This window comes from Lissotriton helveticus, chromosome 3_1, assembly GCF_964261635.1.
Source record: "Lissotriton helveticus chromosome 3_1, aLisHel1.1, whole genome shotgun sequence".
NCBI classification, from domain to species: Eukaryota; Metazoa; Chordata; class Amphibia; order Caudata; family Salamandridae; genus Lissotriton; species Lissotriton helveticus.
The window spans coordinates 150,271,408-150,283,926 of NC_136061.1; the positions used below are offsets into that span (position 1 = coordinate 150,271,408).

General features: G+C 46.6%; 1 protein-coding gene across 1 annotated transcript in view; it reads right to left on the reverse strand.

Annotated features, from left to right (window-relative positions):
- Positions 1 to 12,519, reverse strand: part of LOC144822741 (uncharacterized) — a 2,085,503-nt gene that overhangs the window by 2,039,032 nt on the left and 33,952 nt on the right. The window contains exons 3-4 of the mRNA XM_078680596.1: positions 5,442 to 5,614; positions 875 to 1,068 (exon numbers count right to left, since the gene is read on the reverse strand). Of these exons, the coding sequence (XP_078536722.1) occupies positions 875 to 1,068; positions 5,442 to 5,614 (367 nt within the window). The remainder of the gene's footprint in view (positions 1 to 874; positions 1,069 to 5,441; positions 5,615 to 12,519) is intronic.

Here is a 12,519-nt window from a genome sequence, read left to right on the forward strand (position 1 = left end):
GGGAAATTATTCCTTAATTGCGATTCGCAATTTGCTAATCACAATTAAGGAATTTTAAGAAATTGCAAAAAAATGTGATTTTCTACATACATACCAATTTGCAAATCTTAAATAGTGATTTCTAAGAAATCGCGCTATTTGAGATTCGCAAATCTCGATGTTGATACATCTGCCCCTAAGAACGGTCGGCCCTGTGCAATGTGACAACATCTCTTTCCTTCAGATAACAACTAAGTGCACATTTCTGGATTATTGGATGGTATGCACTTAAATTATTGTGGTGTATTGTATTACATTGTTAACTTTAGTGCTATTGGTGCATCTCTGTAGCGCTGGGCTGGCCTTCTTGGATTTGCTTTTGTGTCTATTTGAATTGTTTGATGAAGTTGAAGCCAGAGCTTGTGCCCTTGGCTGCAGGTGCAAGCCTGAGTTTTGTTGTCTGCTTGTCTTGTTTGATTACGTGCATGCTGAAGCTGGTATGTGTGCTTGACTTGACCGCTTTGATGCAAGCATTGGGTATTAGGCCCTCTTGTTGTGTACGAGTTTCTGAGAGGTAGTCCGAACACATCATGGTGACTCAATTGTGTTACCCAATGCTCCTCCTATGCAAGCTCATGTCATGAATAGGAGTGAGGTGGGTGGACCATAGAACTATTGGCTAGATAAGATCAATATGTTTTCCATTAACATCCTTTCTCACACAATTAACATGGAGTAAACTATTATCGAATCCATGTGGTACATTCTTTTCACTTCCTTGGACTGACCTTAATCTAAGGCCGTCTTCAGATAATTTGCTGTTTAAACTTTTTCCACGCAATTGTCATGGACAAATCACCAGTGAAAACCCAACAAATCTTTTCATTGATATTACCTCAGAGTGGCCAGCTATGACCTCCAAATTTCCAGTAAAGCGGTGTAAGATATCCATTATTCTTTCTGCACTGTACGCTAAACTGTTCGAAGTTCCGCTGTCAGCACAGAGAAGGGGCAGATAGACCTGGTGAAGAACTTGGCCGATATATCGCAATGGGAATTTGGTGCAGTCAACTGCGATCACATTATTGGCTGTGAAAATAATTATGGATTACAAATGTCAAATCAAATTTAGGAGCAAAACACCATTTTTAGATTACAAACATCACACATGTCTACGAAAGTAGTGATAAACTGAACAGTAGCAAGTAGTTTGGCAATATAATATTGCTATGTCAATAAAGGGCCAATGAATGCCCCCCAAAAAATGGCGGCAATTCTATGAATACAATCAATCAATCAATCATGACATTTGTATAGCGCGCTACTCACCCGGAAGGGTCTCAAGGCGCTGGGGGAGGGGATACGTTACTGCACAAACAGCCAGGTCTTGAGTTGCTTCCTGAAGGAAAGATGGTCCTGGGTCAGCCGAAGGTGGATGGGGAGGGAGTTCCAAGTCTTGGTCGCCAGGTAGGAGAAGGATCTTCCTCCGGCGGTGGCTCTGCGGATGCGTGGTACGGCGGCGAGGCTGGTCGATCGTAGCTGGCGGGTGGGCGTATAAAAGGTCAGGCGGTCGTTGAGGTACTTGGGGCCCAGGTCGTGGAGAGCCTTGTGTGCGTGGGTGAGGAGCTTGAACGTGATCCTCTTGCTGACGGGGAGCCAGTGCAGGTCTCTCAGGTGGCCGGAGATGTGGCTGTGACGGGGGATGTCCAGGACAAGTCGTGCGGAGGCGTTCTGGATGCGTTGGAGTCTTTTCTGCAGTTTGGCTGTGGTTCCGGCGTAGAGGGTGTTCCCGTATTTGCATTGCAAACAATGAGTATTTCCCAACAATTTTGTTGCATTTTCTGTTCACATTTTCCCAATTACTTATATTCTCCTTACTAGAATTGTTGAACTTTAGCTAAAACCATTACGCTGTATCCAAAGGGGGGTTAAATTTGATCAGGTTGGGTTGAAGAGGTAAGGTAATACTTAGTTAATGCCACACAAAGAAAAATATCAAAGTAAATGAGAAAAATTCCTGTGCTGATGTGTAAGGTCACAGATTCTCACATCTTTACAGAAAAATAAATATTTCTGATGTGAATCCATAGACATATTTGATGCAAGTCCTACATTTACCTCTGTTGTGGTAATTTTGAAACTAACTTTTACTGAGGAAAGCAAACTTTGCCTCAGTTTGAATTCACAACATAAACCTACTCTCATCATTATGTCTACGCTCACACACCAATAGCCATTGTTGAGGTGCCTTCTAATCAACAGTGATCTGTTGAAGAACTTTTTCACAGTAAATTTAATGACATAGAAAGAGGCTATGAAAGGTACTCTTCAAGTGCAAATAACCGCAATAAAGCTACACGCATTGCAAAGTTTTTAAAATAGGCATTATATTACATTTATTTGTTCAAAAGTGCAGGAGGTGTATCACAATGAAAACAGATCAGTGCAACGGTGCAGTGCTCATGAAAGGAGCAAGAAAAGTGATCAAAAATATAAATATGTCCTGCCTAGTGGGAACTTAAAAGTATACAACTCAAAACTCAATCCATTTCACATAGTTTTGCCGTAACACAAGCACATCTAGGCGTAAAAGCAATGTTGCGTCGACGTTATGACCCTGAGATTATCCTTTAATTGGAAATAGGGACTTCATCTGGAGTAAGACACATAACAAAGACACCCCCGAGGATGTAGGCGGAGACAAAAAGGAGAAAGAAATCTCCATGTAGTTGGAGTCAATAAGATGCACAAACAAAAATGGAGAAAGTGTGGTCAGTAAAATAGGCTCCCACAACCCAATCGTCCTCCCTATGGGGTTTGAATAACACCTCAATATTGCCCCTGCTCTGTCAGGAATTAAATATGCAGATGGATTGAGTTTTGAAGAGAGATTTGAAGAGTACCTTTCATTGACTCTTCCTATTTTCACTAAATTGACTTTGAAACAGTTCTCCAACAAAATCATTTTGTGTTTTATCATTTGATTGAGTCCCAGATTCTGAGGAATACAGGGACACCTCTTTGTTATAACAAGTTCAAGTAAACAGGGGCAGGAACAGGCCCTTCCTACTTTCCCCATGGAACTTTAACCACAGCAACCAACAGCAACTGCAGCACTATAATTCAACGTAAAGTGTGTAGAGCAAGTAGATGGGCTAATGGTCATTAAAGGTTATTTTATTCTTCGATGTTACCTGGCTCTTAAGTGTAGGGTTTCAGAGCTCTTAGTTCTTCCTCAATGTCTGCCTTAATTTTCTTTCTAAATATGGTCATCGCCTCACCTCCCAGACATCTATAGTGAGAGGTGACTACAGCACAGAGGCTCTTGTCCAGGTCCTACCCACTACCCTTAAAGGTTTGATGCTCCTTGTTATAGTGGAGTGTAGGCTGATTCCCTCAGATATGGCGTCCTGGCTGGAGTAGTGTTTATCCTTAGAGTCATACTCCCAGGTACAATTACACTGGTGTCATTGGCTGAGAGATTCTCGGACATTAAAATAAAGGAGCCATTCAACATTACAAGCACTGGCTAAGCTAATAGGTATGTGATCAATATGCAAACAAAGGCAAACACGGGCATGGAAAATTGCTTTTTGCACACCTATGTTTGCATATAATATTTCATGAGAGTCATACCTATTAACTATGCCATTTTTAAGATATCAGTAAAGGCACAATGGCATTGGCCATATTCTTTGAAAAGTATAAAACGTTACAAAACCTAGGGATACAAGTCCAGGCACTGGCTTTATAGGAATGGCTGGACAATACTTTTGAAAATGCAGTGCCACCGAGCAGTATTAAATTTCAATGTGCAAAAAAAAACTGTTCAGCATGTCATTTCAGCGCAATAACGAGGGGGGCAAAGATACGGATTGTATTTATAACAGATTTTTTAATTTTTTTAAGAGAAACGCAGCACTCAAATCGTCCATTGGTCTTGAGAAACTTCCTGGGAGGTGAGGGTGAGCTGTAGTGTTTCATTTTCAAAAAGCGTCTATGCACATAGATCTGTAGTATTTTTAATAAGTTTTTATACCGTCCCAGGGATTCGAACAAATTGGCATCCTGGCACTAAAATGACTGAACGGTGTACAGTATTTGCCAGACAGATTAACAGTACCACTGGTTTATTGGCAGGGTTCGTTGCAAAACCTGTTAGATGCAAGTGGCCCAGACAAATCCATTGACCCAGCTGCCTGAGGTGCGCTGTGTGGCACGCGGCGATTTGCCAATTATTTCTACCAAAGTGTATCCGCCGTCCCTGTTGGTGGAAGGAACATCTGGCAGAAGTGCAGGGGGTTGCTTTGCATGGATTGAAAGAACATTTGTAACAACGTTTGAACTAGAAAACAATTAAATAAAAAGTGTGGCTGCAATAGTGTGGCTATCTAATGCACTCTTCTTTACCTCTGACTTCCTACAGCGTTTAGCTCACTGTTTCAATACAAGAGTCAGCCTTTATGGAGTGTTCAGCTTCAGCCCTTGGGACCAACAGGGGGGCCAGAGAAGGGCCAAAGGTGAAAGGAAGTAAAGATGGGCAGAGAGGAGAAGAGGGAGAGGAGGAAGGAGAGAAGAAGAGAAGAGAGAGGGAAGAAAGGGTGGAGAAAAGGTGAAATGCAGTGAGGGTGACTGGGCCCTAAAATGAGATTATGACTGTTGTTGTTGATCTTGTCAGACTTTGGGTGTTCATACTGGGGCCCGGCCATCCTGATTTGGAAAGACGGAAAAGCCCATCAGAGAGCCAGGGTACTGTAGGACTGCCCTTTAGTCCTGAGAAATACAAATGCTGCAGTGACAAAATAGGGAAACTTTTCTCTTCATAATGCATGTGTGAGGTAAAGGATTGATGAATGTGACAAAACGTCATGACTAACTGTACTATACAGTTGGAAAATAGTCCAACTTGCCTCACAATGGAAGCACTTTATGGAAGGCAGAATGACTAACTAAACAGCCAATAGCATGAGGCGAGAGATGTGTACTTCTCCGAAGCCCACGGAAGGCATATATTTTATTCGAGTACTGAAACTTCAAAAAAAGAATAGGCGACCTTCAGGGAGTGATATTGGGAGCATGCACCGGTTCCCTCGCCCAATGTTTGCTTCCCTCAAGCTAGAAGCCCAAAATCACAAAGTGAAAGCTGTACAACAAGAACTTCTTTATATCTACTGGGTGGTTTCCACATGCGGTCATAAAGCACTGATACATTCAACAGCGAATCACAAAGGAGAAGGGGACACGTTTTACACACAACCCTCTGTTGCAGTTCAGATTGGGTTACAAAGTGCACGTTGTGAGATAGAAAGCCTTTCCCAGCTCGCTTTGTTAATTCTATACGTTGTCGTATAGTACTGACAGTCATCCAATCGCAGGCCATCCAACCACCATTACTCATGCCCATCGGACACCACATTAGCACACCATCCACAAACAACGACAAGCAGCACGAGGGCTGGTACCAATGTTTTCTGCAGTCAGCTTGGCGACTGTCCCGAGTTTGGCGAAGCACAGGCACTTGCTCTGGAGGGCTGGCGGAGGGGTGAGAGAGGCTGCCAGGGCCCCCTTTGAGCGCTTGTAGAAGATGAACACGGAGTGGACATCTTCATTCTTCAAGAACTCCGAGATGCAAATCCTGGAAGAAAAGATGACAATGTGTATTATATATGCTAAGCCATGCAGTGCTTCAGCAGCGTCATCAGAAGTGTTTAATCTGCAAATACAGCAACATACTTGTTAAGATTGTATGTCAATAACCAGGGAGTGAGGTGATGAGGCTGCCTTTGGGCGCTGTAAATAGGTGATAACTGCCTCTGGAGCGGAAGTGACCTAGCAGACTGAATTCAGAAATAGAAATGGGTTTCCCTTTAGAACATGAGGTTGCTTTGCTAACCACGAGTTTACGGAACAGCAACAGTAAGACAAACTTTCAGGTCTGGAGTCACTTCATCCTCTGTACTGAGTTGGTTCTTACATGGGCAAGTGAAAGCGGAGTACCAGCACCTACCGTTGACGTAGCTGACCTCAGTCCACCAGGTGAAGTGACAGCAGGTCCCAGGGGCATGCGAGGTCCTGCGGCGCCCAAACGGTGGAAAAAGAGCTCATTTTCCTTGTTCCCATTAGGGCCTGCCACACTCGTTCCCCACCATGAAAACCTGACTACAGATCAGAAAGCAGACCCTGGGAGACACTGCAGATGTGTGGAATTAAGGAGCATCACAACAACATGGAGAACTGGCAATTAGCCCTTCTGGCCAGAGGATTGAGTATGTATCTTCAGAAGTGCCAAACCACTGATGTTCTTCATGCAGCAGGAACTGCACATTGATGCAACAAGAATGTTGTGATGCCAAAATGCATTACGAACTGCGGTTGAAAAGTGAAGTACAATGTGAAAATGGAATTACAGCACCAATCTGGTGCATTAAAAGTATTGCTGTGTGGGAGGAAGGTAGAATATTTGGCACTTTAAACAATTTATGGGAGACCCAAAACCATGTTACCCCCAAAGAGTGAGTAGATTGTGGCGTTCAATTAAGTAAAGGATGCTAGTTTTGTTGCGATTAGTGCACAACACTAGTGATTACAAACAGTGGAATTATTATAGTGTTAAGATACTATAATTGATAACAGAAGACAGGTTGCTGACCGGGCAGTGATTATGGTAAGTATAGTCAGTGCACTGGCTGCAGTTAGTGGCCTTACTGGCTGGTTGCATGTAGTAAGTCAATAATGTTAGCCTTGTACACTTAATTCACACACCAAGATACAGGTGGCATTGATGAGAAAATTACACAAAAATACTAGCCACATTGTGGAGCTGATGCCTCTGCCACACCAGCCCAGAGGTCCTAGCAGTGCTGTCTTAGCGCATAGGCACGCTGGGCAGTTGTCTGGGGGGCCCCACAAGCACAGTGGCCCCATGCAGACCAGAATTTAACACTCATTTTCCGTTAAACATTTTTATTCCTGTGAGTGGTTGTGTAGGCAAGGCCCATAGCAAAGCTTTGCCCGAGGGCCTATAATGCTGTTACGATGGCCTGGGTCCTAGCTGTATTATGTTTGTCTAATACTGGAAATGTCTAGAAGAGGTTAGCGCCCTACATTAGTGTAAGCCTACTACATTAAACTGGGTTGTAGTCTCATCCTCAGACATTACACTTTCAGGCTAGGGGTTAGAACACAGAAATACTAGTTCATTCCTTCCAGAGTTCAACAATAGCATTTTATTTAAAAGGAAATACCATTTATCCGCCACATTTGATTTGACACTGTAGGCAATAAAATTAGGGAGTGGAGATCAGCAAGGTCTATGCCACCCGCAACCAAATGGTGTCACATTACCAGCTGCTTGCGCCACGCTAACGCATCCTCTGAACATCCTCTGAAACGAACCTCAGAAGGATTTTCAATTTTCTTTCAATATCTTAACTCCTGAAGCCCAGCACAAGCACCAAGTGAACACTCATCAATAGCATGAGAACAGCCGACCATCATCTGAAGAAGAGACATGGGTGCTCATGCAAGCTCCAGTGATGTTATGTTATGTTATGTTATGTTATAAAAACTTTTATAACGCGCTCTGTTACTAGCAAGTATCCTGGCGCGGAGAGTGAGGTAACACAGATAGCGGGGAGGAGCTGACAGTTATAGGATCGTATTAAACAGATGAGTTTTCAGCCCTTTCTTAAAGGCGGTGATATAACATCCAGTGGAGGACTCACATTACCGCACTCACACAGCTCCTAACCTCAGAACCCCACAACTAGAGCACCTGCAGCCCTAATTAAAGAGTGCTCAAGTATTCAAGAAGTGATGGATGGAATGCTTGAAGTAATCTCTGCTGCACACCAACCCATTGTTATTGTGCACATCATGCCATCTCAGTTTGGACCTAGCCAGGTGCAAATCAGTCTTGACCCGGCTCCAGTGGGAACAGTCCAGTCCAAACTGCCAGGTCAGGTGCACCCTGAACCGAAACACAAGCAACCTATGATCAGTTTTGCTCGTATTAAAGGCTATCAGCCAGGTATAACTTGGTTCCAGTGGCATAGTGTGCATGGGACCCACGTCTGGGTAGGCCCATCACACTTAGGACAACACACTCAAGTATAGAAAATGTGATGGGTGGAATGCTTGAATTAATCTAAACCACTGGTATAACTGAGGTGGCCTGGTGTGCAAAATAATGATGGATTGGGATGCGGCCTAGACTAATTAGCAGTGGCTGAGATTGATTCAAACTTTTCTCTATTGCTTTTTGCATACTTCACTAATTAGAGAGTGAGCCTTCCAGGCAGCAATATGAACTCTTCATAATATATATAGATGCCATCAATAATATATGTATTAGCAGGCCTATTAAATTAGTAAAAATGGAATAAAAAAAACGTTTCCCCATGGCATCAATGAACTGCCATCTCACCTAGTGCAACAATGTTTATGCAACAACATTATGAAGACTGTACAATGATATACAGGCGTTTGACTTGGTCTTCTCTGCAGGGTCACCCCCTAAACATTTTGCCTTCACCCCTCTTGTTTTCTGAGCCAGTTTTGTTGGCTTTTGGGACTTTGTGTCTGTGCATATTACCACTGCTAACCAGTGCTAAAGTGCTTGTTCTCTCTCCCTAGAACATGGTACACTTGTCTTACACCCTATTGACACATTTAATGTACTATTAAGTGGTACTACATGTACCCAGGCCTGTATATGGAATGCTATTAGTGTCTTCTCTTACCTCGTAGGAAGCGGTCGCTCCCATTGCCCCCTGCCCGACTGCCATAGCGCTTTGCATAGCTTGAATTTGGTATCGTAGCGCTATACGCCTGCCTGCTATTGCCACATTGTTTTGCCTGCCACTGCTGCCGATTTGAAAACGTGCACTTTGTGTCTTTTTAAATTGCATTCTGTAAACGTGCACTTCGTGTAATTTCAGTCATTTTATTTTGCATTCGCAGCTAGCGCTCAGGTTGTATTGGTGTTTGGCTTTGTAATTCGATATTTATATTCTGTTTGTGCCGGTGCCACTGCCCTCAGCGTCTCTCCTCCCTGTGCCCCAATCTCGCCCAGGCTCAGTTTCGATTTCCCCACCATTTTGTTTGTTGTGCCTTAACCAGCACCTCCAGCCCGCCTCCCGCCTCCCAGCTGCCCCTCCCTCGCCCCTCCCCTTCCACTATCCACATATGACAAATGCTCTTGCGCGCAGCGTTCACGCGCAGCGATCGCGCCCCAGTCGCGCCGAAGGTGCGCCAAAGGTAAGCCCGTCTACGCCCGTCCGCGCCTGGACCGCGCCCAGCGCCAGACACCCTGGCCCCCACAAACCGCACTCCTCCAGCATAACGTATGGCGCCGCCACCCTCCTAGCCCTTAACCCCGGACGCACACCTCTTTGCTGCGTAGCTGCCCCAGGACACACCCATGGACCCTTCGCCTGCCTCTCCTGCAAATTCACCAGCATCAAGACCCATACCACTTCCACTAACCCCAAACACAGCCCCGACTCTAACCACCTGAAGTGCATCCTGCTGAACACCCGCTCGATCCACAGACACGCCACTGAACTCTGGGATCTACTCGATACTACATCACCGGACGTCGCCTTCCTTACTGAAACATGGATGAACGCATCATCAACACCCGACATCGCCATTGCCATCCCGGACAATTACAAGATCATCCGAAAAGACCGCACCGTCCAAACATGAGGAGGCATCGCCATCGTCCACAAGAACACCATCAAAATCACGACCAGCTCCGACGATAACCTTACAACCGCCGAACACCTCCACTTCCAGATCCACACCGACCCTAGGACCACACTCAGAGGCACCCTCATCTACAGGCCTCCAGGAACCCATAAACAATTCAGCGAATACATCACTGACTTCATCACTCCACATGCCCTCGCCTCCGAGAACTACATTCTACTGGGAGACCTCAACTTCCACCTGGAAAAGAAGAACGACAGCAACACCACCACCCTTCTTGACAACCTGACCAATCTCGACCTCAAACAACTTGTTGACACCCCCACCCATGTAGCCGGACATACGCTCGACCCAATCTTCACCTCCAGCAAACACATCTCCTTCGATCGCACCACAGCTCTCCATTGGACGGACCACAGTTGTGTTCACTTCAGCTACAAAACCACCTCGACCCACAACCCCCCTCAACCTATTCCCCGAAGAAAATGTAACAAAATCACCACCGACCAACTCCTCACATCGCTCAACCAAAACCCACCCGCCCTCTCATCGGACCCAAACCAAGCTGCCATCAAATTCAAACAATGGATCACTCACAGCGCTGACGAATTAGCACCCTTGAAAAATCATCAAACCAAACAAGACAGCAAAAAGGCCCCCTGGTTCAACGATGACCTTAAGAAATCCAAGAAGTTATGCCGTACTCTCGAGAAAACATGGAGAAAAAACCCAACCACCGACAACATGACCACCTTCAAGGCAGCCACCCGCAAACACCACCAGCTGATTCGATCCACCAAGAAATCAGCATTCAAGAATCGACTCAACAACAACGCCCATAACAGCAAGGAACTATTCAACATCGTCAAAGAATTCACCAACCCCACCGCAGCCTCAAACGACATTACTCCCTCCCAAGACCTCTGCGACTCATTATCCTCTTTCTTCTACAACAAAATCGCCGACATACATAACAGCTTTAAGAACATTGCGAAAGAACAGCCCACCCCACCCACTTCCAAAACCGAACAGCTCTCTAACAACCTAATCGCCTGGAACCCAATCACCACCGAAGACACCATCCGCCTAATGAACTCCATCCATTCAGGTTCGCCAACCGATCCCTGTCCCCACCACATCTTCAACAAAGCAGACTCAATCATCGCACCCCATCTCCGTGATGTCATCAACTGCTCCTTCAACTCCGCTACCTTCCCAGAAAGCTGGAAACACGCCGAACTCACTGCCCTCCTGAAGAAACCCACAGCTGACCCCTCTGAACTTAAGAACTACCGCCCCATTTCCCTCCTCCCTTTCCCAGCCAAAGTCATTGAGAAAGCCGTCAATAGCCAGCTCGCCGCCTTCCTTGAATCCAACAACTCCCTCGACCGCTCACAGTCCGGCTTTCGAGCCAAACACAGCACCGAAACCGCCCTCATTGCAGCGACAGATGATATCCGAATGCTACTGGTCAACAGAGAAACAGCTGCCCTCATTCTACTCGAGCTATCCGCCGCCTTCGACACAGTCTGTCATAGCACCCTCATACATCGCCTCAGCAACATCGGCATACAAGGAAAAGCATTAGATTGGATCATCTCGTTCCTCGCCGGGAGAACCCAGAGAGTCTGACTCCCCCCTTTCAAATCAGAAGCCACCGAAGTCATCTGCGGAGTCCCACAAGGATCATCACTCAGCCCCACCCTCTTCAACGTATACATGAGCCCCCTCGCATCCATCGCGCGACAACACAACCTCAACATCATCTCCTACGCTGACGACACCCAGCTGATCCTCTCCCTCACCAAAGACCCTAACACCGCCTAAACCAATCTACATGAAGGCATGAAAGAAGTAGCCGAATGGATGAAAAACAGCCGACTAAAACTTAACTCAGACAAAACGGAAGTTCTCATCCTAGGATCTTCACCCTCTGCCTGGGACGACTCTTGGTGGCCATCGGCCCTGGGCACAGCACCCATACCCACAGACCACGCGCGCAACCTGGGATTCATCCTAGACTCCTCCCTATCAATGACCAGACAAGCTAACGCCGTCTCATCCTCTTGCTTCAACGTACTCCGTATGCTCAAAAAAATCTTCTGCTGGATCCCCACCGAAACAAGAAAGACGGGGGGGCGTGGCCAGCAGCCAACGATGGCGGCAGCTTAGAAGGCGAGCTCCGTGGTTGAAGCGGCCTCCTTGGAAATCCGACCAGTAATCCGTCCAACAATCATCGCCCGTGAAAGGGTACTGAAGCCCAGGACCGGGCGGCACAAGCAGAGACCAGCAGATTCCGAATCCGATGGTGAGAAGTGCTGATTACAACGCGAACAAGCCGGGCCCTGGATGCAGATTGGAGCCGGGGCGTCGATTAAAACGGAGATCGGACGGGAAGTGCAGTGAAGGGGGAGAGGCACCGCCGGAAGTGCCCGCTCGGAGACGGGAACCGGGTGATGACAGAGCCGGCAAGGCGGAACCAACACCAGACCAGAGGTACCCGGGGATAGAGGAACGGGGACCGCAGGCAAAGACTCGGCATGACCCCGAAGCTCGCCTAACTCACACGGCCTGGCGAAAGAGGCGGAGACACCGAGACGGACGCAGGAGCCGAAAACACCATTTTGTGCGCCGAGCACGGTGAAGCCCGGGGCCCCAGAAAGACTAGTGACAGCACAGGACCCTGTGAATCACCGCCGCCGCCCAAGAGTAAAAAGGACCATCCTGTCGCCGACGGGCTCACCGGTGGGGACAGTGGCTAACACAAGAACGTCTAACGGACGACGAAGGCACTAACGCAGGAACGGCTAAACCGGCGCTCGGCGCACT